Raw genomic sequence first — 26,527 nt, 5'->3', positions numbered from 1 at the left:
AGAGAAAGGATAAGACAAGCCAAAAGGATGTGGCGGGGAGAGGTGGACGTCAGTCAAACTCCTCCCTAAAGTGTCTGTCTGTCCACCTGTCCCCTCCACGACCATAAAGGACTAGTCTAACAGAGCTACAACTACAGTAGTGGTTAACACTTCAGCAGTGGGAGTAGTGTACACTATACAGTATAGATAGTTTGTAGTCCTGTAATACCCTACGTTGTAGTACTGTACACGTAGTACTGTACACCACACATTGTTACATACTGCGGTCAAGTGACTACCAGGGGTGGAATAGAAGCAGATATTGGGTTCAAATATTAAAAATAGATACTAAACCCCTTCACTGAAGTGTTACCAAAGACTTAAAATTGAAAACATTCTGAAGAAATAACACAAGTCAACGTAATGAGAGAAATGGCATCAAAGTGGATTTACAAAGTTGAATACACAATGGGTTTACAAAGCCTTTCAAATGTTAGAGTGAACTTTTCAATCAAACAGACAATGGTCTTCATTAAAAACATCATGATTGCTTTTTTGAATAACATGTGTTTATGCATTCACTTCATCAAGAGTAAAAAGCTTAGTAAAATTGCACATTATGCAGATATCTAAAATAAAACATTCTCTCAGAAATGGCCCGTATCAACACAGCTTTGAAATAGACTAACAAATGAACAACGTTAAGGTTTAATCATTCTACTTTACAAAAATCTAAATGAAGATAATGCAATCTGCTACAGAATGTAATCTGTTACAGTATGTAGTCTGTTTCAGTATGTTTTCGGATACAGTATGTAATCGGATACAGTATGTAATCTGATACAGTATGTTATCTGATACAGTATGTAATCTGATACAGTATGTTATCTGATACAGTATGTTTTCTGATACAGTATGTTATCTGATACAGTATGTTTTCTGATACAGTATGTAGTCTGATACAGTATGTAATCTGATACAGTATGTAGTCTGTTACAGTATGTAATCTGATACTTAATGTAATCTGCTACAGTATATAATGGCAAATGCATCTTCAAAATTAATCATCAGGATTTATACAGTAGGCTACTGTCAATCTAAATGTGCTTATTTATTATTATTCTCGGTTTACCTAGAACTAAAATCTGTTCTCAATAGGGGGCGCCATTTCGACTTTGTAAAAAAAATCGTTCCCAAATTAAACTGCCTCGTACTCAATTCTTGCTCGTACAATATGCATATTATTATTAATATTGGATAGAAAACACTCTCTAGTTTCTAAAACCGTTTGAATTATATCTGTGAGTAAAACAGAACTCATTTTGCAGCAAACTTCCTGTCAGGAACTGAAAAATCTCAAATCGGGGGCTCTGTTCCAGGGTCAGTTTATAAATTTCCATGTAATCTATGGGTCGACATATGCACTGCATACGCCTTCCCCTAGATGTCAGTAAACAGTGAGAATTGGAATGGTGTGTCTAGGTAGATCTGAGGCCGTATAAAAGCTCTTGGAACCGGGTGTGCACTCTTTTCAACGTTCATCATGACGCAAGACAGACCTCAGGATTGCATTCTGAAAAGCTCTCGTTATAGGCTTTAGATATATCCGGCTCTGATTTTATTCGATATAGGTGTTAAAAACATCATAATGTAGTTATTTTAAACCGAGTTATATCAGTTTATATCAGTATATTGCGATTTTCGGTATTTCATTTGTGCTGCGTTATAGTGAGTTGGGCACGTCTTCGCCACATGGCTAATGTTTACTGCTAATTCCAAAGTTGAAGACGACAATCTACAACCGAGCAACGATTCTTCTGGACAAAGGACAACTTGCACAAGATTCTGATGGAAGCTCATCAAATAGTAAGAACTATTTATGATGTTAATTCGTTGTTCTGTTGAAAAATGTTAAACTACTATTCCGGCATTAATTTCGGTGCGGTCTCACTTTAACGCACGCTGTATATCGTAGTAACGTTAATTTTAAAAATCTAACACAGCGGTTGCATTAAGAACTAATGTATCTTTCATTTGCTGTCCAACCTGTATTTTTTAGTCAAGTTTATGATTAGTTATTGATTAGATTAGGTGCCTCTCCCAAGATTTCTCCCGACATTTTGTTTGCAGCTTGGCTGCTATTCTCATTGTATAACCACGATTTGTGCCGCTAAATATGCACATTTTCGAACAAACAATATATGTATTGTGTAATATGATGTTATAGGACTGTCATCTGATGAAGTTTTGAGAAGGTTAGTGAAAATTTTTATATCTTTTGCTGGTTTATTCGCTATCGCTAACGTGCATGAATCAATGCTGCTGTGTGGTTGGCTATTGTAGTAAGCTAATATAATGCTAAATTGTGTTTTCGCTGTAAAACACTTAAAAAATCTGAAATATTGGCTGGATTCACAAGATGTGTATCTTTCATCTGGTGTCTTGGACTTGTGATTTCATGATATTTAGATGCTAGTATTTACTTGTGGCGCTATGCTAGGCTATGCTAGTCAGCTTTTTTACTGATGAGGGTGCTCCCGGATCCGGGATTGGGACCAATTAGAAGTTAATTTGGTCAGATGCTCATCTGTCATTGAGAGATAAATTATTAATTATTTTTAATGATTTAGTTTCTTAAACTAACCACCATTCTGACCTGGGCCCGTATCCACAATGTGTCTCCGAGTAGGAGTGCTGATCGAGGATCAGGTCCCTCCTATCCATATAATCTTATCCATTATGATCTTAAAGACAAAACTGATCAGCATTCCTGCTCTGAGGGTCTGCATCAATATGTGCCCTGGTCATTGTGGTCACAGTCAGGACACAGAGGCCATGTCATATCCATCTAATAAACCATGTGTCCCACCTGGGCTGAGACTGACATTACTGATGCATGGCCATGTACAAACCAATGACTTATTGACCGTCAAAATGTTTTGTCAATATTCATTATGTTATCAATAGAGGGCCAAGCTCATCTCTTACCTAATGCATAATGGCATCCTTAATGCCAAGTGATGAATTAGTCCTAAAGCCAATACCAGTGGTGAGAGGGCATGGCTGTGTGGTTAGATACAATAACTAGGTTATAGGAGATTGTTGATGTTGACAATGTTCTGACTGACTCCATCAGACTCTAGTAGATGACTCAGTCATATCGATGTTCACTAAATGAGAGCGAAAGGCCGAGGAAACGAATGCTGATTGGAGATCAGTTTCAGATCAAGCATCCACTCCTGTCAATATCTAATTGGTGATGTATACTACATGGCACATATAGGGAATAGGGTGCCAATTGAGACATTGTCTGTGTCACCTCTTCCACCTCAGTATGGGAGGAGGATAACAGAGGGGCTCCCAGTTCTGTAAGGCAATCATGACCAACATTACAACGCAATTGGGGGATATTGCCATAGACGGGGGAAAGAGAAGGATCGTAGTCAAAGCACACACGTAGATAGAAACATATACACAGAAGTTTACAGTTTCGTCATTTAGGAGACACTTTGATCCAGAGCGACTTACAGGAGCAGTTAGGGTTAACAGACAGATTTTTCACCTAGTCGGCTCCGGGATTTGAACCAGCGATGTTTCAGTTACTGACCCAGCGCTCTTTACCAATAAGCTACCTTCCGCCCCGTAGACACGTCAATCATGTAGTTAGGAGAATACACATGGACAGAGGCAATATCACAACAGAGCTACTTTGAGAGACAGTGTTCAGAGCCAAGACACCAACATCAACAGCACATTGACAAAGGGCAGAACAAGCTATATCTGATTCTTCACAGTATAACGACAGGCTGATGTCAGAATGGGAGGGAACACGGAAGGAAGAGACCATGTTTGGAGAGCGCAGGGGGGACTGGAACATTAGACTTACACAGCGATGGAGATGTTGGCTGCTGACATGGGGCTGACCTCCTTCACCTCCATGGCCTTCTGCAGGGCCAGCTTCTTATTGGCTTCTTCCTCCTGCTTCTCCTCATCCTGGACCAATAAACCAGAAGGGATGGGTAACCAACGGTCATTTTATTCAGAAAAAAACAGAAAAGGTTCCCAGGGTAGGACATGGCTCCTTGCGTTCCTCAGCCTTACCTTGGTGAGCTCCTGTGCATTAGCGAGGTTGTCGACGGCGATAGCCAAAAAGACGTTCAGGAGAGTGTCTGGTTGGAACTAAGCTCAGGGAAAAACTTGACACAACAGTAGTGGCTTTCACAGCTAAGCCATGGTACATTGCAACCAAACACTTTGACCATCAGCAACAGACTAGATGGCATGCCATTAAAAAGGGTTACAGTATCACTCAAACTCAGAATTCACTGGGGGAACCCTTCTAGGGGGGTCCGGGAGCATGCCCCCCCAGAAATAAATGTTCAAAATGTACAGCTCTCATTGCAGCACTTCTCTCCAGTGTTTTTTCATGACATGAGATATTTCTATTTCACTCCATAAATGCTTCATTCAGATAAAATCTCTGATATCCATGCAATGGCACGACTTAGGATCAGAGAGGATACAGTTTCCAAAGAGTGTGAGGACGATGAAGTAGACCGAGGAGAACATTCCCCGCCGCACGCCCCCCTGAGACTCAATGCCATGATACATTACTGCATTCCAATCCTCGCCAGTCAGAATCTGACGTTGATCATAGAGAGATGAAGAATACGCAAATTATTCATAATTCATAATAAATTAACAAAATATTGAGTTACACTGCAGCATCAAAAGTTCAGCCGTTATGACTTTCAAAAGTCTAACACAGGCTAATAGAAAGATTAGTAATTTAGGAACAAAGAGTAGACCACTACATTCCACTAATTACAAACTATCTTTGTTCAACACACAATTCTTTCAACTAGTCCAACAAGAGCTCCAAAGGGAAAGTTGGTTAAATAAAAGGACAGAAGTAGAGACCTGGAAGACGGTGAGAATGGCCGCCGGGAAGGTATCGAAGTTGGTCGTCGGCGTCTCCTCTTCGAAATTAAACCTTGGAGAAAGAACAATGAACACATCAAGTCACACTGAAGACATCTGACTTGAGAGATGACAGAGAGGACGTTCAGAATCAGATACATTGGCTTCCATCCAGGTTGGAGTGTAGTGACCCTAGTGGTCACAGCAGATGAAATGGGACAACAGAGCACAGTGCTGTATGTGAAACACAAATCAAATAGGAATTTAATCAAGGCAATATCATCAAACAAACTGGGTCAATGTGTTGTTGTGTATAGAGCTATTATAATGACGTCTGCAGTCATTGGATACGCTACAACAACCCTGAATTACTGAACGTCTGCCAACTGACATCAACTGGCAGGCATACTCTTTGGAAAAAAACCTGCTCTAACTAATTCAACGCAACAACAGCTTTCCACTATGTTGTGTCTGAGTACACATACACATAGCATGTGCACCGTAGGCTACTGTAAGCTTCAAAACATGTTTTCTGTGCACGGAAAGGATTCCATCAAAATACCCACACATTACAACAACAGTCATAGAGAAACGCTGCTTTGAACAATGATTGATTTCCTTTACTTTCATTGTTTCAGTGATTTCTTTATGGAGATGACAGGACAGTATTATGTGCACATAGTAAGAAAACAAACCTCACAGAGGGCTCAAGACCCAGGCATTATTTTTACTGTTACAGTACATCACAGTCCACCCCCCCCCCCCCCCCTCGACCCAAACACAGTGCAAGGTTCCAAGGCTTCAGGTGAGGATTGGCCTAGGAGATGGTTGTGAAGGTTGTTTTATATGACAGTCATGAAATAATACAGAGCCATGGAACAACAGGAAACACAAGTCATCAGGGAGGGAGCCACACAAGTCCACAGCTCCAGCCTTCACATCACTCCTGATGTGACGCCTGAACTATCTACATGGTATAGTGCAGAGAAACAGACAGGGATTGTGTCCCAAATTGCACCTCATTCCCTTTATAGTGCTGTACTTTTGACCTGGTCCATAGGGCTCTGGTCAAAAGTACTGCACTATAAAGAGAATAGGGTGCCATTTGGGACGCAGCCAGAGAATGAGGACAGGTAGAAGAGACCTGAGCATCAGAGGTAGTTTTGGAGTTTATTTTTATGTTCTGTTTTCCTCTGCTGTGTGTCAGTAGCTGTGACTATAGCTATTAACTATAATACAACATACATGTATCAATGTCTTCTGAAGCACCCACTGATGTATAACCACAAGCTTACACAAAACAAGACTGGTCCAACTTCTCCATAACAAGCAATACAAATCTCAGTGGAATAGAGGTTGAAACAGATACTTTTAAATTGATTAAATAAATAATATAGATTGTTAGCAATGAAACACGCTCAAGTATTTTAAACTGTATCCTGCTGTCACTTTAACCCTGATTACACAACTGACACCAGTATCACTTTCATTGATTGGTACTGATACTGACCTTGTCATATAAAGTGTATCGTGTGTATTTATTCTATTTTCATGTGTACTTTATTATTTCTCGTGTGTATTTCTTTATATGACTTAGTATAACCAACCTGTTGAGGAAGACATTGGATGTATTTCACTATACTGTTTACACCTGCTGTATCCTGTACATGTGAGAAATAAACTCTGATTTGATTTTATATTTGATTATAAACTTTGTGTAAACATGTTGTGATTCATTGTAGCAACAAACACATTCATAATGTTATCCAGGTCAGTTGCATGACCTTACCAATCCCACACACACAAAGGAAATGTTCCTCTATCAAGTCGTCAAGAACCCCAACCCCATGTTAAAATGACTCCCTCCCTTTTGAGGAACAAACCTGACAAAACCTGAGTCTGCAGTCTCGAAACTGAAGAAGACGTGAAGAAGTGAGAGAATGAAATAAAGATACAATGGAGGGATGTATAGTTATCCCACAGAACAAGAAGAAACACCATTGCACAGATACATGCTACCTATGACACTATGATCATTCACTGTTAACACAGGAGAACACTGACCATCCCCTGTGACCAACTGATCATGTGTCTACATTTTATACAGTACATGTGTGCAGAGTCAGACAAGATAAACATGTTCATAGGAGTACTGTTTTTCAAACAGTACCGTCAGTGGTTTAACAATAGCTCCAATGAAAACACTGTTGATTGACTTACCTTAGCACTTGCAAAAGCCGCTACATACAGTCATATGCATGTCCAAATATGCATTATAGTCTATGAGCGTAGAATACGACATATGATGCATGTGTGTCATTTGAGATGGGCATTCAGGATGGGCTTTCTCAATGCTGAGTTGTGCTTTCCCCTTACCCTTTGAATGCTCGAAAATTCTGACAAGGTTACACGATAACCCCAATGAGTGATTATAAATGTATTACTAGAGACTTGCAATGTACACTTAAGAAATTGCTTTGGTAGAGATCGCACTGGTGTGAGTGAAAGACACTTGCGAGGCACAAACTCCCGTAGCCTCCCAAGGCAGGAGCCCTTGATCTTTGGGGGCCCCAATCTTTACGTTTAGGTTTTTTGGTTGGGGTGCCCCCAGAGGTCGGGCCCCCCAGATAGCATGTGAACACATCATAAGCCAGAAAATAAATGTTTAGAACTAAAGGAAATGTACTTTGAAAGTGCAACATTTTCTCTCAGCATCATGACAAAATGTGTAGAATACCAGGAAAATAGCTCAGATATGCTTGAAAGCTGAGACAATCCTTGTCCGGCGGGGAAACTCTATTTTTATTTGTGAAATAAATGATTTTGTTGCATTATTTGATCTTCAATGTATTTTTAGGGGAATTTTATAAGGAAAAATATTTGTAATACTTTCAATATTATTAATTTCCATGTCTGCTCTATGCCCAGAAATCCCCTTGTCCGGAGCAAAGGATCCCAATTTTAAATCCCCAAAAAGTGTATAAAATTCGAAAAACTGCCGATAATGGATATTAACTGAAAAAATATCTTATGTAGTTTATTGCAATAGCTGTCATGCCCTGACCTTAGAGAGCCTTTTAAATTCTCTATTTGGTTAGGTCGGGTGTGATTTGGGTGGGCATTCTAGTTTTTCTATTTCTTTGTTGGCCGGGTATGGTTCCCAATCAGAGGCAGCTGTCTATCGTTGTCTCTGACTGGGGATCATACTTAGGCAGCCTTTTTTCCACCTTTAGTTAGTGGGATCTTGTTTTTTTGGTTAGTTGCCTGTGTGCACGCCATTAGCTTCACATTTCGTTTGTGCTGGATTATTTTTGTTTGGTGAGTTTCGATTAATTAAAATATGTGGAACTCTACGCACGCTGCGCCTTGGTCCATTCATTTCGACGAGCGTGACAATAGCCCTCTGTGACTTATTTCTCTCAAAACTGTGATTCCAAAGAAATGTGTTCAGAGATTTGGTGAATTCTGTCAGATTTGTCTAAAATCCTAAATGAATCAGGAATGAGCAGGGCCAGCTATACCATAAGGACCCCTTATTCATGTCTCTACATTTCTTATTCATGTCCTCAATACATGTAGTGCAACAAAGTTCTCTACTTTTGATAGATTTAAACAAACGACATTGGAATCAGCATGGTCTTAACCATAAACTGTCAACTCCATCTGCCTGATAGAATATGAATTTCGGTACAACTATGTTACATTTAATTAGGTTTAAGAGTCAAAGCAACTCCTGTGTGTACACCTTGAATGAAGAAGAAAAATGATATTTTTGTCAACTCCGTAAAATTTGTGTCTAACTTCAGCTATGTTTTTATTGGGGATTTTCAAATGAATAAATTTCCATATTTTATAAATGTTTGAATTAAACTTTTATTTTTAGAGGCAAAAATATGTATGTTCTGAGTATCTGTTGTCAACTCTGTCACTGTCAAAATGTATTGGTCAATATAACAAATATTTTAATCAGTGTTCTGCAACATATGCTTAAACAAAATAAGTATTTACTGTGCTAGAACTAAGGGACAGTGTTTGCTTTTTAAATGTTGTTTTATGTTCTAAATCTAGAATTACATCCCAAAATGCTAACGAAATTAGCCCTGGAACATTTTATAGTGCTATGAAACCAAACAAAAAGACGTTTGGAGATTAGTATTACATATTTGAATAATATAATGTTAGAATTAAACAATCAAGGCCTTTAAACACTTGTTGGACAATAATTGTAAAAATGAAATGCCTTTTATGGTGTCTGACAGAGTTGACATAAATCCAGTTAGTTGCATTTTATGAAAGAAAATATATAATAATTAGGAGGTTGCTCCTTTACATGGTGTGATAGCTGATACTTTGGTCTATCAAAATATATATTTCAAATGTTTCTAATATTAAGACAAATATTTGTATAAATTTGTTTGAGACTGTCCCCACTTTCAAGAATCCCTGAGCTATGAACAGCAACATTTTCTCTCAGCCTCATGGCAAAATATGTAAAATAGCCTGAGATTAGCTATAATTCTGCACATTTTCTCTCTACTCTTGCTCGGACCTGCGATACGCCACTGATGGAAGAGCATCCGAATGGAAGTGATGGCGTGGGGACAAAGCATTAGAGGAGCGGTTGGATTGAGAAGAGGGCAAATATGGTTACCACAGCAACCAGCTTTATAAACGACTCCTGATCTACCCTGCTTAGAGAACCAGCAGTGGTGGTGGTGGTGCATATGTGTGTGTTTGTGTGTGTGTGTGTTTGTGTGTGTGTGTGTGTTTGTGTGTGTGTGTGTTTGTGTGTGTGCGAGAGATAGTAAGTATAGGGGTGGTAAGTTCAATCAGCTGGATTGTCCACCCGCAAATATGCAGCCGTGGTCTTTTCCCTCGTTCCCTCTTTCCCTTTCTCTGTCTTGGTTGGCAAGATTAACATAGGCTGCACACTGGAGGCAGTGGCAGTCGCAGCATGCTCTGGGGCCGATGTGCAGACCTCCACAGTGTTTACTATGATAATAGGGATTGGATGTTGTTTCGCTCCCACAAGGCATCTACAGGGACTTCATTTTAATCAATCCTCAAACAGAAGCTTGTGAGAGCAGGCTCTGACACAACGTGATGTGCATCTGGCTCTGCTCTGTAGAGAATGAGAGGAATATGCTCTAGTTTGTGCAAGGCCCCCTGACTAGAGATGCACAAATGTCTACATACTTGATCTGGGGAAACACTGGGGAAGTGCTTTGGCTCTTGTCGAAGAGAGAAGTCTGTCCGGCTCAGTAAAGCCTCAAACATAAATAGTCCGCAACAGTGAAATGGGCTACTTCTATGTGAATTAATGAGGAAGTGGAACATAATGTTGTTTCAAAATAAAATTATTTGAAATGGACAAGTTGAAACATAGCCTATAGATAATTAGCAGGCAGCATGCCTTGGTTTGAAGGCAGTGTGGGTTAACTGTCCTGTTGTGTAACAATCACATTTTAGAACAGTGAGTGCAGTCTGACATCCTGCTCATAAAAAAACTCACGCTGGGGCGACCGTTAGAGATATTAGGAACTCGTGTGAAAAAGGTTAAAGTCGCAGAGGGCTGTTGCACGAAACAACTTGTTTTTCAGTTAATGGATGAGTCTGGATCCATTGTTCTTGTCTTATGTAATAAACCTGTGTCCCGACTCCATGTAAAAACACCAGGGAGACAGAGACGAGGCATAAACAGACTTCAATATCTATACTCAGATAGCTAATGATTGAGTCGATTATACACTGCAGCGGTTGCACCCCTATCAGCCAACCCCAGACAAATCTCTCAGTAAAATTCATGAAGGGAAAGTAAACCATTTGAGGGAGCAGTCTCCTGCTCTGCAGAGATTTGAATGTCTGCAGGACATCACCGCTAGCAGGGGATACGTGAGAAGCTCAAGTCAAATGCTAATACGAACAATGGGTAGGATAGAAAGATAAGATAAAAAAAGATAATGCAGTTGGAATTAGTTTTTTTTTCATATAAACATCTGATTATTACCTCCTCTATTAGATAGAGATGGTGTTTTATATTTTTTGGGTCATTTCAGCAGACACTCTTCAGAGCAACTTACAGGAGCAATTACAGTTAAGTGCCTTTCACCTCTTCGGGCTCAGGGATTCAAACCAGTGACCTGTTGGTTTCTGGCCCAACGCTTAATCTCTAGGCTACCTGCTACCTTATTGGTGTGCTACATATCGTATTCCTTACGTGCTTTTGGAAAATACTCTAGATGACTGTGGCCGCACTCTATATCCCTTCATGTTGTAAACTTTTCCCCCTGGCACATTTTCTGGCTGGCGCCCGCATTGCCTTCATTATTGTTGGACTTTGGACATGTGTGCGTTCCTATCAAAGTAAGTGCCTTTGTCTTTTCTGCTGTAGCATACTGCATGTACACTGCCTTCGGAAAGTATTCAGACCCCTTTACTTTTTCCATATTGAGTTACGTTACAGTCTTATTCAAAAATGTATTACATAGTTTTTTCCCCTCATCAATCTACACACAATACCCCATAATGACAAAGCAAAAACAGTTTTTTTGAAAATTTAAAATTAGCAAATAAAAAATTCAATATATGGAAATATTACATTTACATAAGGATTCAGTCCCTTTACTCAATACTTTGTTGAAGCATCTTTGACAGCGACTTTAGCATTGAGTCTTCTTGGGTAGGACGCTACAAGCTTAGCACATCTGTATTTGGGGAGTTTCTCCCATTCTTCTCTGCAGATCCTCTCAAGCTCTGTCAGGTTGGATGGGGAGCGTTGCTGCACAGGTATTTTCAGGTCTCTCCAGAGATGTTAGATCAAGTTCAGATCCCTGCTCTGACTGGGCCACTCAAGGACATTCAGAGACTTGTCCCGAAGCCACTCCTGCATTGTCTGATCTGTGTGTTTAGGGTTGTCCTGTTGAAAGGTGAACCTTTGCCCCAGTCTGAGGTCCTGCACGCTCTGGAGCAGGTTTTCAAGGATCTCTCTGTACTTTGCTCCGTTCATCTTTGCCTCGATCCTAACTAGTCTCCCAGTTCCTGCCGCTGAAAAACATCCCCAAAGCATGATGCTGCTGCCACCACGATGCTTCACCATAGGGATGGTGCCAGGTTTCCTCCAGACATGACGCTTGGCATTCGGGCCAAAGATTTCAATCTTAGTTTAATCAGACCAGAGAATGCTGTTTCTCATGATCTGAGTGTCTTTAGGTGCCTTTTGGCAAAATCCAAGCAGACTGTTATGTTCCTTTTACTGAGGAGTGGGATCTGTCTGAACATTCTACCATAAAGGCCTGATTGGTGGAATGCTCTGTCAGAGTGACCATCAGGTTCTTGTTCACCTCCCTGACCAAGGCCATTCTCCCCCGATTACTCAGTTTGGCCAGGCGGCCAGCTATAGGAAGAGTCTTGGTGGTTCCAAACTTCTTCCATTTAAGAATTATGGAGGCCACCGTGTTCTTGGGGACTTTCAATGCTGAATACATTTTTTGGTACCCTTCCCCAGATCTGTGCCTCGACACAATTCTGTCTCGGATCTCTACAGACAATTCCTTGGACCTCATTGGTTGGTTTTTGCTCTGACATGCACTGTCAACTGTGGGACCTTATATAGACAGGTGTATGGCTTTTCCAAATCATGTCCAACCAATTGAATTTACCACAGGTAAACTCCAATCAAGTTGTAGAAACATCTCAAGGATGATCAATGGAAACAGGATGCACCTGAGCTAAATTTCGAGTCTCATAGCAAAGGGTCTGAATACTTATGTAAATAAGTTATTTCTGTTTTGTATTTTTAATACATTTGCAAAAATGTCTAAAAAACATATTTCCCCCCCCACAATACCTTCACCCATTTCTACCTCCCATAGACTTGACACCCCCTCACAAATTAAATGAACACCCTGACAAACCCCCGTAAAATTGTTTAAACAATACAGTATCTGGCGACTCTGTTCAGCTTTTGCGCTACGATTAGGCAACGCAGTAGGCATGCATTTGTACTGTGTTTTTCAGGCAATGGGCGCAGCCATCTTTGACTTTGTTTATTTGCGTCTTATAGTGAATGGAATTCTGGGATTAGGGAGATTTCGCTTGTCAAACATAAACAAACATGGCTGCCATCGTAAGTAATTTAGCTACTGTTAGCTTAGCAGACACGCATCTCATTTCTAAACAATATTTCTCCCTTGTGCTCACCAGAGATGTGGTACATTGTAAACAGGTCTGGCTTAAACTTATGTTTTGTTTTTTGTCAGCACAACCTGTTATTTAGACTGGTTTATGGAATGAGTTTAGCAGATGTGTTCCGTGTGATGATCGGATGATGAGGTTGGCATTTATCTTTTACAATAAAAGGTGAAATTGAGGAATAAGGTTGTGAAGATCGTTTTTTCCCATCAGTACAAAACATTGTTTAGATGCTTTTCAGACAACACTGCTGTTTAGACACGTGTGTTGCTGTCACACCCTGACCTTAGAGATCCTTTTTATGTCTCTATTTTGGTTTGGTCAGCGCGTGAGTTGGGGTGGGCATTCTATGTTTTGTTTCTATGTTTTCTATTTCTGTGTGTTTGGCCAGGTGTGGTTCTCAATCAGAGGCAGCTGTCTGTCGTTGTCTCTGATTGAGAACCATACTTAGGTAGCCTTTTCCCACCTGTGTTTTGTGGGTAGTTGTTTTCTGTTTTGTGTCTGCACCAGACAGAACGGATTCGTTTTGTTCTCACTTTGTTATTTTGTTTCAGTTTGAATAAATTATCATGAACACGTACCACGCTGCGCTTTGGTCCTCTTCTTCAGACGAGCGTGACAGTTGCATCATACGTTCTGTTGCTACTGTTCTAATCACATATTTGTGATGATACGTTGCAGGGAGCACTCAACAATGATCCCAAATATGTGATCGTATGCGTCAAAGGGTTAAAGAATATTCTCAAATTTGTGATTCCTAAGATTTGGTCAACTAAGTCAAATTTGTCTAAAATCCTAAATGAATCAGGACTGAGCAGGGTCAGCTATACCATAAGGACCCCTTATTCATGTCTCTACATTTCTTATTCATGTCTACAAGTTCTCTACATTTGATAGGTTTTAAACAAACAATATTGGAATCACCATGGTCACAACCATAAATCGAAGTCTATTTATGCCTTGTCTCTGTCTACCATGAGGTTTTACACTGAGTCGGGACACAGGTGGATTACATAGGAAAAGAACAATGCATCCAGGCTTGCTGAGCACCATGTGCGCGTCAGAGCGTTTTCACACAAATCCATCAGGCCAGACTGTAGTGGCCATTATGGCGGAACTGCCCAGTTTAAATTGATCATGGCACCATGGGAACACTCTCTCTTTCTCCCTTCAAACAGCCCAATGGGAACGCAGCATCCGTCAACGCTGTAACTCTGGGAGATAAGTGAGAATATGACACTGGAGTTTCCCTTCAGTGCTCTTACCTCTTACATGCTACAATGGAAACGATATAACGGGTAAGGTCGCTCACCTTGACTCAAGAGAGACACAACAGCATTGGCCGCTGAGGTAAAAATCGAATGACAACGTAGACACTGTGTAAACCAGACTAAAAATTTACTTTGATTGGCCTCTGGCCTAAATTATAAACTGTCCTACCAGATGGTGTGTTTGTGGCTGTCGTCAGGCAGAGCTGAGTTGGAGCCAGGGCTTTGATTAATACAGCATAGCACAGAGGAGGAGCTTTCATTGTCAGCCGAAGATATGGGGTTTTACACAGCCTGGTATCAAAGCTACACCGCTGCTCTGGTCCCTGCTGTGGCAATGTGTCTGACACCACTGCATTGCTGGGCCAGGGATTAGAGAAAGAGGGGGAGGGACTAGGGGACGGTTAGAGGTAGGAGGAGAGTGAGTGAGTGAGTGAGTGAGTGAGTGAGTGAGTGAGTGAGTGAGTGAGTGAGTGAGTGAGTGAGTGAGTGAGTGAGTGAGTGAGTGAGTGAGTGAGTGAGTGAGTGAGAGAGAGAGAGAGAGAGAGAGAGAGAGAGAGAGAGAGAGAGAGAGAGAGAGAGAGAGAGAGAGAGAGAGAGAGAGAGAGAGAGAGAGAGAGAGAGAGAGAGAGAGAGAGAGTGTGTGTGTATCTGTGTGTGTTGTGGAGGGAGATTAGGAAACAGGACCAGAGAGGAGTCAGTGGTGAAAAGTTAGGGGCCAAGGGTCAGGTTCCATGGAGGAGTGTGGAGGGAATACTCACTGTCCTCCAAAAAGCTGCATGCCCAGCAGAGCAAAGACCACAATGAAGAGGAAGAGGAGGAAGAGCAAGCTGATAATGGACTTCATGGAGTTGAGCAGAGACACCACCAGGTTCCTCAGGGAGTTCCAGTACCTGGGGAAAACAGAGAGAAGAGAAAGGAAGAAGAGAAAGAGAGAGAAATAGAAAGAGCGAGACAGAGAAAGAGAGAGAGAAAGAGAGAGAGAGGGCGATAGTGAATGGGCAGGGAGAAAAAATGTCCTATATTGTTGTGAATCACAAGATTACTAATCTAGTGAGTATAAAATGACTGCTACCTAACAGTAGCCTTTTCCTGCAGTCAAATAACCTAGTTTCCTCATGGGTGGAATGTTATTAATAGTTTTCATAATTTCATAATTAATCAACTTTTTTTGTCATTTTTTTTGTTAGTCTTCTGTGATGAATATAAAGTGTAATATTGGGATTCAAACTCTAAATTGAATACCATTCAACTCTATATCTGATATGGTACAGGAGTCTTCTGTTTTTAAGCCCATAACCATGTGTGTGAGGTGTACACTTTGGTTTCAAAGTAGATTTGTTTGAGACTACCAAGAAACACGGTGTGACCCTGATTTAGCCCACTAAAGTAAAAGGTTAATAGGATTGTACACTGATAGACAGAGTGGGACAACGCCAGACCTTACTCTGAGGAAAAATATATGCTTATTGTTGATTCTGAATGCATGTTGATATCCTGTATGAGTGTACAGGAAGTGAGTGCAAGCGTGTGTCGGCCTATGTGTGGACTCAAATGCGTGTTCACTTACTTGGTAAACTTGAACAACCTGAGCAGACGAAGAGCCCTCAGTACACTAATGCCGTAGGATGCCCCTGGTTTGATCATCGACCACACCACCTCAAGTATACTCCCTATTATCACCTGTGGAGACGAGGAGAGGAGAAAAGAGGAGAGGAGAAAAGAGGAGAGGAGAAAAGAGGAGGAGTGGAGAAAAGAGGAGAGGAGAAAAGAGGAGAGGAGAAAAGAGGAGGAGTGGAGAAAAGGGGAAAGAACTACTGTAACAAAGTAGCTACTACTTGCTACTCGGACAGCAAATCACTGTCACTGTCAATGAATCAATTCAACATTTTCATTCTCATATAAAAAAATGGATCCAGTGGCCATGTAAGTCAGGTTAAGTTAGCATCTGAAATAGAGAATAATTAGCTCTTCAAGTTATTCCAAAAGCATTTATGGTGACTTACACCAAAGTCGAAGCAGTTGAAAGAGGAATGGAAGTAGTTCCTGGCTCCCAGGCCGTACATCTTCAGGCTCATCTCAGATAGGAACAGACCCAGGAACACAAACTCTGCCAGGTCTGGGGTTCCAGAGGGATGGGGAACACATGGAAGGCCATTATTGATTTAATTCGGCACCTACCGATAATCATCCATTCGATAGTGAATGTAAGTGTGCGCGTGTGTGTGTATGCTTCTGTGTGTGTGTGTGTGAATACTGACTACATGCACATACACGTGTGAGTGACTTACACAGGGCAGTGGTGAGCCACTCAGGTTGGTCATAGTGGACGATGGCCACACACAGTGTGTTGAGCCCCACCAGGCAAAGGACTGTCCAGTAGAAGCTCTGGGCTTTGACCATGCGACGGATGAAGAAACGCATTCTCCTCTCCTTGCGGCGGAAGTAGGATGAGCTGTCCAGCTTAATGCTCTTCACGCTGGCCCGGCCAAACGGTGAGCCAGGGGGAGCTAAGGGGAAGTAGGTAAAAGAGTGAAGTCAGAGGCGGAACGTACAAGAATATTCCGGCTATTTCAGGCTGTAATCAAACCCAGAAGCTCCATACTTAGACTCCACCTCCTCTACATTCCACCTGAATAAATCCCAGCTTCTTTGCTAATTAAAGAACTACACGGCTAAGACTAAAATGGCTAACACTAAAAAGTCGAAGACTAAAATGGCTAACACTAAAAGGTCGAAGGCTTAAATTACTATGGCAAAAGTATCTAAAGAATCAGAAGGAAGAAGAAGCTATAAAATAACTGGAACTTTCCACTCTGAAAAGATACGTGTTTTGCATTTCAAGGTTGTAATCTGCCTCAATGGGAGTGAAATCAGATCTTGAGACTAGAATAAGTGAAAAGTGAAATGTTAGATTTGACTGCGTAATAATGCATGTATCCCCATGACAGTCATTTAGATGGAAAACAGCCACAGGAGGTTGTCAGGAGAGGAATCCAGCTGGTTCCGTTAATATGAATGCACTCAAATGGTTTCAGTTATCATGCTTAGGAGCATTTCCCCCAAAGCCAAGCAATTACATATTTTTTTCTGTGCAGCGAACTGAACTTAAATAATTAAATGAATTGAACTCTAATTCCAATATGCTGGAGGAATTTTACAGTATAACAAGAAAAGTTAATTACACCGATTTTCCCTCTGTGACATGCTACAATGAATCAGTAAAACAAGCAAAATCTTCAAAATAATGTTTCCTTGTATAACAAGTGTTGTTAGTTTGTGTTACATACCAGAGAAAACAGTAAAATACATTGAGACATTAGAACAACACATGAGGATAGGAAAACATTTGAATAGGCCAAAGGTCAGCAGAGAGTGAAAATGAGACATATTACCAACAGCCTAGATAATGTGCAAGCTGTAAGGACAAGCTCAAGAAGTTATTACGTAAAAGGTCAAGGGTCAGCCTTCCCTACAAAAACTGGGAGGTTGAGTCAGTCAGATAAGGTCAAAGGTGAAGGTTGTGGTCAGTCCGGGGTTGCCAGGTCAAGCTAAATTTTCTAGCCTAATGACCTATCAAAACCCAGCCACAGAAAAGTTGCCACATTTATCCAATAAACCCTTTTTCTATAATGTTATCGAGCGAATTAAGAAGGAATATCAGCGTAATTTGTAACGATGTAGGCTAAGAAGCAAAATTAGGTTTTCCATCAAAATAATAATTATTGTGAGCTTAAGAATATGTCACAAGAGAAAAGAGAATTTGCCCTTATTGATCCCGCCAGATAATATCCCATCAATGGATGTCGATTTAACTTGTTTTGACTGCTATGATTAAGCAATAACGCCCAAGGTGTGGTATATAGCCTATATACCACGACCAAGTGCTGTTCTTTGGACACAGCCCTTATCCGTGGTATATTGGCCATATACCACAAACCCCTGAGGTGCCTTACTGCTATTATAAACTGGTTACCAACATAAATAGAACAGTAAAATAATTGTTCTGGTCATACCCGTGGTACACAGTCTGATATCCCATGGCTTTCAACCAATCAGCATTCTCTTTTGCGCATGTGCATACCCATAGATAAATCCGACAGGATAAGTGATGAAAGTTGGACAGAGGATCTTGAAATCGCTGTGCAAGAAATACTTGGACGAAATTTAAAAAACGAATATTGGGCTATTTTCTGGCAATTGTGCTGTTATTATGTGCCAAATCTTAAAGCCGACAAACCGTTATAACTGGCCTATTTGCGAGATTGACTGGTTATTTCAATAGGAATAGGCTACTGACTAAAATGTAGGTTTATAATTGCAATTCAACTTTGCCATGGTTTGCTGAGATAGATGCAGGTTGCATATAGCCCCTGATAGGCCATCTCATTTCAGGGAAATTCCACAATGAAACTGACATTAAATATGGAGAATGATACATTTGCGATAGAGCTGTGATCATGATCACAATTGGTAACTTCTAATTTCATTAGTCCAACTAAACATGGCCATTAATAATTGCATAATAACACAAGGCTACAACAACAAACTGAAGTTATAGGCTAGTTATTAAATCCGTTTTCTAGCTCCAGGTAGGCTACACAAGTAGCACAACTTGCTTTGCAATGACTCCAGTGATATCACCATTTCAGCATATTTATTGTATCAAATGGTCGACTACAATAGCCTACAATGGCATTGAAATGAATCCTACTTGATGGCCAACAGATGCAAATGTATCATTCTCCATGTCAGTATCATTGTGAACTTTTTCCCATAACAGAAGCACCCAAGGGAGTTCCATAACTTCCAAGAACTGAGCATGCGTAAAACCCTTTGCTTGATACGGTTTCCCATTAGAAAAGTCGACTTTAGAATGCAGTTTACTTTAATCCGAGGTCATTTAGAATGTATCTAAAGCGTTCTATTGCGCCTAAAGTTGTTTTCCAGTGCTTGTCATCATTATATCAGTTCTAGCGTGTTAATATGTTTTAAGGAAAAAGGGGTGGAAATAGGTGTCTACATAATGACAATCTAAATAGCCTACATACAACTGGTAAATAGGTGTCATGACCTGTGTGCATGCTGCTTTTTCTCCGTGAGTGACTCAGCTGCCTGCTGCAGCGCTCTCTCAACCAGTGCTCTCAAAACACACACACACACACACCCATCCAGCCCTCCCCACCACTCAAACTCACTCTCACTCACTCACTCACTCACTCACTCACTCACTCACTCACTCACTCACTCACTCACTCACTCACTCACTCACTCACTCACTCACTCAGTCACTCACTCACTCACTCACTCACTCACTCACTCACTCACTCACTCACTCACTCACTCACTCACTCACTCACTCACTCACTCACTCACTCACTCACTCACTCACTCACTCACTCAGTAAGCCTGCTCACTGCCTGATAATCAGCAGCAGCTGGTCCCAGTGAAATATATACATATATTTTTGAAGAGAAATGGCATGGCGGTCGCGGTACAATTTAGAAGTAGCCCATAAACCCGCAACCCACGACCAATAGATTTTCACCCGCGACATCGGTTTTCAAAGTAGCCCAATTTGGCAAGAAAACCGCAGACATGGCAACCCTGGGTCAGTCAGACAGTTGAGTCTGGTCAGTCAGATAAGAGTACAGGACGGTTGAGTCTTACCGACAGAGGACATGTCAGTAAAGTGATCCTCTCCCTCCTCAGCACCGATCAGGTCATTCTTACTCTTCTTGACCTTGCCTCGTTTCAACACTGCACACACACAGCACAGCAGAGAGGCAGGAGTAAGGATATGTACACACACATACACAAATACGTGCAGGCACGCACACACACGCACAAACACGTGTGCATGCGCATACACACACAGCCCCCCTGTGCGAGCTAGTTGGATGCTATGAATAGTGGGCATCAATCACATTTTTCATTCTCCAATTCTGCCTTCCGCTTCAATTCATGCAGCCTTGGAATGGAAAACGGCCGCGCATGAATGTGATCATCACGTGACCTTCAATGTCACAAAAGACGGGGCTTTTCTAAGACTTACAGCCCTTCTAGAATTTAGAGGTCCTCCTCAATGCTTTGCTCTGAGGCAAAACCAGCTCTGCTTATGTTCTCTGTGAATGAGGATCGGAGCAGTAGCTCAATAATCTGGAGAGTTATGAGTCGATTGTGAAACAGAGAGAACTGATACTGTGTTTCGTGGAACGATGGACAGATTGAGAATGCTCCAACATTTGTATCTTCTCCTATAAATCCATCCTTTCATTTCTCTCCATCCCTTTAAGCTATCATCACTCTGTCAGAAATGTTTGGCATTCTGGCCAATGCCCTCACCTGCCATTCAACATCATTTAGTCAAATTGACATTTTCAGCTCTAACAACACATTGAGTGGCATTTCTCTGGCAGTGAGCTCAATCGTTTTAATCCCCAGCATGTAACTCATTTATTAAATGAAGGAAGGCAGGTACTGTCATTTAGACAAGCGGTACTGTCATCTAACCTGAGAAGTGTGTGTGTGTGTGTGTCTGTGTACATGCATGATTGTGTGTGTGTGTGTGTGTGTGTGTGTGTGTGTGTGTGTGTGTGTGTGTGTGTGTGTGTGTGTGTGTGTGTGTGTGTGTGTGTGTGTGTGTGTGTGTGTGTGTGTGTGTGTGTGTGTGTGTGTGTGTGTGCGCACGCGCGCGCGTGTATTGTACAACCCTAATCCAATCAAGACATCCCTCTAAATCCCCCTAATTAACCCTGGCTCCCACACCAGACCTAATTGTATGAGATTATGGGCCTATCACAACATAAGGCTATAGGGGGCTGGGTGGAGCGACAGCAGGGACATGACTGCACTCCAGCTGGAGCAGAAAGAACCGCCCATGTCGGAGAGAAGAGGAAAGAATAAGAGAAGAGAGAGAGAGCGAGAGAGAGAGAGAAGGGAAATAGAGAGAACAAGAAGATAACCGCCCATGACACAGAAGAGGAAAAGGGGAGTGGAAGAGAAGAGAGAGAGAGTGGAAGAGAAGAGAGAGAGAGAGGGAGAAAGAGTGGAAAAGATTAGAGAGAGAGAGAGCGAGAGCGAGAGAGAGAGATGGCGAGAACAAGAAGAGTGAAGGGAAATAGAGGGAGAGCATAAGAAATATGGGGTAGAAAGACACAGACAGACAGAGAGAGTGAGAGAGAGAGAGAGCAAATAGAGAGAGAAAAGACTGACAAACAAGATTTAGTGAAGGGACAGCAGACACCAGAATGAGACAAGCATCTCATTACAGCAGTCTTCCTGGACCTTAGTAATCACTCACTGATACTCTATCACATTGTAACAGTGTATCAAACCCTATAACCCAGGTGAAAGAGAACCAGACCACATTCATGGAACCCTGAATATGGCATGAATCGAATTGAGCGATTTATACACCACAGAAAGACATGGTGCAAAATCGTCAGGATCTGAAAATGGAGGGCGAGGCAAGTTCATGGAAATTGTGAATCATACCTGACTGTGCCTTTTTTACCATAAGGTACCATGGTAGCCCAGTAGGGTACCATGGTAAAGCAGGCCACAGTTTAGACCTCCAGCCCTCTTTTCACCTGGGAGGTTCTGTTTCCTCTTGTACCACGCACCGTCCAGAGGGGACTTCTCCTCCGCGTTCTCATCCTCCTCCGCCAGCAGCACCTCCTCTGGAACAGGAGAGGACAGGGTTATACACCACGACACGCACACACAAGCGCGCACAAAGGAAACACACAATTGCACATACACACACATACACACACCAACTGTACATACCTGTGAATACCTGCCACCATCCTAACAACATAAACTGAGTAAATCAAACATTATGAACACCTTCCTAATACTGAGTTGCATCCCCCCCACTTTTGCCCTCCGAACAGTCTCAATTTGTCGGGTCATGGACTCTACAAAGTGTCTAAAGCATTCCACAGGGATGCTGGCCCATGTTGCCTCAAAAGCTTCCCACAGTTGTGTCAAGTTGGCTGGATGTCCTTTGGATGGTGGACCATTCTTGATACACACGGGAAACTGTTGAGTGTGAAAAACCCAGCAGCGTAAAAAAAAAAACGTTCCATACCCGGTTCAAAGGCACTTCAATCTTCTGTCTTGCCCATTCATCCTCTGAATGGCACACATACGCAATCCATGTCTCAAGGCTTAAAACTCCTTCTCTAACTTGTCTCCTTCCCTTCATCCACACTGATTGAAGTGGATTTAATAGGCGACATCCATAAAGGATCATACTGTAGCTTTCACCTGGATTCACCTGCTCAGTCTGTCACAGAAAGAGTAGGTGTTCTTAATGTTTTGCACACTCAGTGTATAGTAACACCTAGTAACAACACACAAACGCACACGCAGAGAGACTAGCACAATCAGCACCACACCACAACATTTTGAAATATGTGTTGTTACTAATTGGTGACAAATGATAACGAAGTGTCAGGTAAGACTAAGTCAACAATTTAATCAACATATTGTATTCTTTTGAAGAAGTGGAGGTGAGCCTGACCTGCCTTGCATATCCACTCCAGGTACCCCGTCAGCTCTCTCTCTATCTGCTGCTGTCGGCGCAGCTTCAGAAAGTCCTGCCTCTTCTCCACACGCTCTCTCTCTTTGGCAAACTCCCTGTGAACACACACGCACACACACACGCACAGAAGCACGCACACAGACACACACTCTTTAAACTGACATGTTAATACACAGGTTAATTTCTGTGTTCCACTCCATCCACATCGATGGGCCTGTAGATGAGCAGGTCGAGAGCTTCAAGTTCCACGGTGTCCACATCATTAAGGAATTAACATGGTCCACACACACCAACACAGTCGTGAAGAAGACACGACAACACCTCTTCCCCCTCAAGAGGCTGAAAAGATGTGTCATGGGCCCTCAGATCCTCTAATAGTTCTACAGCTGCACCATTGAGAGCATCTTGACTGGCTGTATCACCGCTTGGTATGGCAACTGCTTGGCATCCGAAAGCTAGGCGCTACATAGGGTAGTGCGTACGGCCCAGTACATCACTAGGTCCAAGCTCCCCACCATCCAGGACCTCTATACCAGGTGGTGTCAGAGGAAGGTCCTAAAAATTGTCAAAGACTCCAGCCACCCAAGTCATAGACTGTTCTCTCTGCTACTGCACGGCAAGCGGCACAGATGCACCAAGTCTGGAATCAACAGGACCCTGAACAGCTTCTTCCCCCAAGCCATAAGACTGTTAAATAGTTAACCAATAGCTACCCTGACTATCTGCACTGATCCTTTTTGCCCGGTCATTCAATAAATAATGGGGCCAATGTGTGACATTGGGATCAACATTTCCCCATGTGTACTTAGAGGAATAATAGAAGTGAATATATGCTAAATTGACCCATAACTCCATTTATACAATACCATAGGCCTAGGACTATACATCTTTTAAGTGGAGTTCATACAGACATTGGCAAGTCAAATTCAAGGACTTTTTCACACACTTATTTGTAATTTTCAGGGACCTCATGTTATACAATTGTATAATTTATATAATTTTACATAAGGCCTAATATAGAACCCCTCCATCACCACAAAAAGCATGAAAAAAAGTGTAAAAGAAAAAGTAGGCCATTGCCACTTTTAGAATAATTCATGTTTTAGACCTTGACAATGCATTGATAATCAAATTATTATTACGGTCTAAAATATGTGAGAATAATGTAGACATTGGATGCAGGCATGGCAATCTTTCTGTAGCCAATGTGGCCAACGCAGGCACACATAATAAATCCATGAATAGCGGTAGCAGTAATCTCACCATCACTGTTTTTATAATGTGAAAGTGACCAAAAACCAGGTTCCTTTTTTAATGGAAGGATTTGTACGGAAAACCAAGTTTAAGCTAACATTAGCTGTTGTCTGTAATATTCATATGTGTAAACATACTGAATTGTAATTGGATGCATTATTTGCCGCCGTATCATACTGCGCTATGATTGGTTAAGACCACCCAGGTGGTCACTCACAAAAACTGATCAAAAATGAAATCACAGATACGTATAGGGGAGCAGGGTAACTTATACATTCGCTACAATAATCACAAGGATTTTTCAAGCAGCAAATGTCACATTTTCAAGGTAGGCCTATTCCAGTAGTCCTACTTGAATTTCTGAGCTCCAAAATCAAGTTAAAGTTGGCTACTTCAAGCCCCTTGTATTTTTCTTTGGAGGTGTAACATGGAAAACAAAATGTATGTGTCATGTTATTTCATTACCAGATAATATTGTGAATAAGCCCAGTAGGCTATGTAATTGTTTGTCATTATATTCAGAATGATGTACTGGAATAGCATTGGCACAATAGTCTATCCTACACAATTGCGCACAGTAGACTCGGTGTCCAATCCTAGGCACAAAAACATATGAAAACATTAACACATTACCTTGACGCTTTCTCTGTTAAATCTAACGAGACTCTGCTGTAAATCAAGCAGACAACAACAAATGATCAACCTCAATTCGCTAGTGATATTAGATCCAACGTGGATCCAGGCACAACTGTCTTCACCGGAGTAACGAATGAGACACCAAAATATTCTGGACATTCCTAGCAAACAACTTTTTCCCAGCACTTGGGTTGTTGTTGATCTACCACAACAGCTGACCAGTGGCGATTTAAGCATGTAAATGTTGGTGGGGCAAACTAAAAAAATATGTTTTTAGATGCATGCCAGCAAAGCCACTACACAACACAACACAACACTAAACAAGCATTACAAACGATGCCCACAAACTGTTAGGGTGTACATAAAGCTGTCCCAACAGCAGAGTCCCAACAGGAGTCCCAACACCTTACCACTGCTACGCCTGGCTATCAGCAGAGCCTTGTCTGGCAGCGAAACACGTCATTAAGCCTCATTTCCTGCCTTTAAAAAAAGCATTGCTGATATGGCTGACTTGCTTAAACAAATCTGGTTTCTACTGACAATTGAGATGCACAAACTATGGCATAAGTAGACAATGTGCGGATAAGAGGCAATCCGTAATTTCGATTGAGACATTAATGAGCGAGCTAGGACGGACATGGTCAATATAACTATTTGTTCAGCACTTGTGTAATGTACAGCGACAGAATTCATAAATGGGCCGTTCTTACATTCTTACAGTATTCTGCTTGTACACCAAGTCAGAACCGTAGGATAAATACAGGGGGCATATAAGCAGACAATGAAAGCTCTTAAAATATTTGATGACTACATTTCTCTAAAACAGGCTATTGGCTACATGTGCACCACCCGAGTCAGAACATTAAGCAAAATGAAGAGGGAGAAAAGGGACCAAATTATTTGGGTGAAGCACATGGGCTACTAACAGCTTACTACACAACAGACACCTAGTATTACTTTCTTAGCTACAGTATACATATCTCCCTGGCAAATTACATCATTTATGCAGCATCATACAATACATTTTGGACACCTTGTTGTGCTGTGCTCACTTGAACAGGAAGGTGGCGCGAATGCCAAACTTTGTCATCAAAGTTTGCCATTCTCTGGATTTATGGTTTAATTGGTTTAATTATTTTATTTACTAACTAACTAAATAACAACAGGATAACATACACACTTAATACATGAGACAAAGGTCCCAAGGCGGACTTTTACAATATGGTGGCTTTTCACACCACGACATGGAGAGGGAGAGAGAGAGAGAGAGAGAAAAAAACAATTATCGTCGATACATTTCAGAACTATTCTCACACGAATCATATAGTTTTCACACGAACCACGCCTGTTATGAATAAGAAATCATGAATGTATTTACGTGTGGGTGCCTTTGATCGTTGTGTAGTCCTGAACAGAACTACAGAGTTCACTCTGATCCATTTACTCCAAAAGCTGCTATTTGAAGATAAGCTAGCCAGCCGCACCGATGGTTCCAGTGGAGTGATGAAAGTAGCGTACTACAGTGATTTGGGTAGTAGCATGGTTTGAAAAGCGAGGCATTTTACTGTTAATCAGCTGTACAGGTGATTGTCTGAGAGAGGAGTTTGTCGCCTCTTCCTCTTCGTGTTGGTATTCAGGATTCGGACCACGATGGACATGAGCTGCAGCTCGCCGTCTCTCTGGTCTAAAATAAGGTGAGTTTATTTCTTCACCTACTGTTGAGGTTCAA

General features: G+C 41.5%; 1 protein-coding gene across 1 annotated transcript in view; it reads right to left on the bottom strand.

The window, feature by feature from the left end:
- The window catches only part of LOC120021376 (voltage-dependent N-type calcium channel subunit alpha-1B-like), a 197,040-nt gene that overhangs the window by 58,245 nt on the left and 112,268 nt on the right, over positions 1-26,527 (bottom strand). The window contains exons 8-18 of the mRNA XM_038965119.1: positions 22,888-23,003; positions 21,950-22,039; positions 20,028-20,117; positions 16,649-16,867; positions 16,364-16,476; positions 15,928-16,040; positions 15,119-15,250; positions 4,900-4,972; positions 4,503-4,620; positions 4,081-4,148; positions 3,866-3,972 (exon numbers count right to left, since the gene is read on the bottom strand). Coding sequence (XP_038821047.1) covers positions 3,866-3,972; positions 4,081-4,148; positions 4,503-4,620; positions 4,900-4,972; positions 15,119-15,250; positions 15,928-16,040; positions 16,364-16,476; positions 16,649-16,867; positions 20,028-20,117; positions 21,950-22,039; positions 22,888-23,003 — 1,239 coding nt within the window. The remainder of the gene's footprint in view (positions 1-3,865; positions 3,973-4,080; positions 4,149-4,502; positions 4,621-4,899; positions 4,973-15,118; positions 15,251-15,927; positions 16,041-16,363; positions 16,477-16,648; positions 16,868-20,027; positions 20,118-21,949; positions 22,040-22,887; positions 23,004-26,527) is intronic.

Source organism: Salvelinus namaycush, chromosome 26, assembly GCF_016432855.1.
Source record: "Salvelinus namaycush isolate Seneca chromosome 26, SaNama_1.0, whole genome shotgun sequence".
Taxonomy (NCBI): domain Eukaryota; kingdom Metazoa; phylum Chordata; class Actinopteri; order Salmoniformes; family Salmonidae; genus Salvelinus; species Salvelinus namaycush.
Note: the sequence above shows the minus strand (reverse complement) of the source record. Positions and strands in the feature narration are given on the sequence as shown.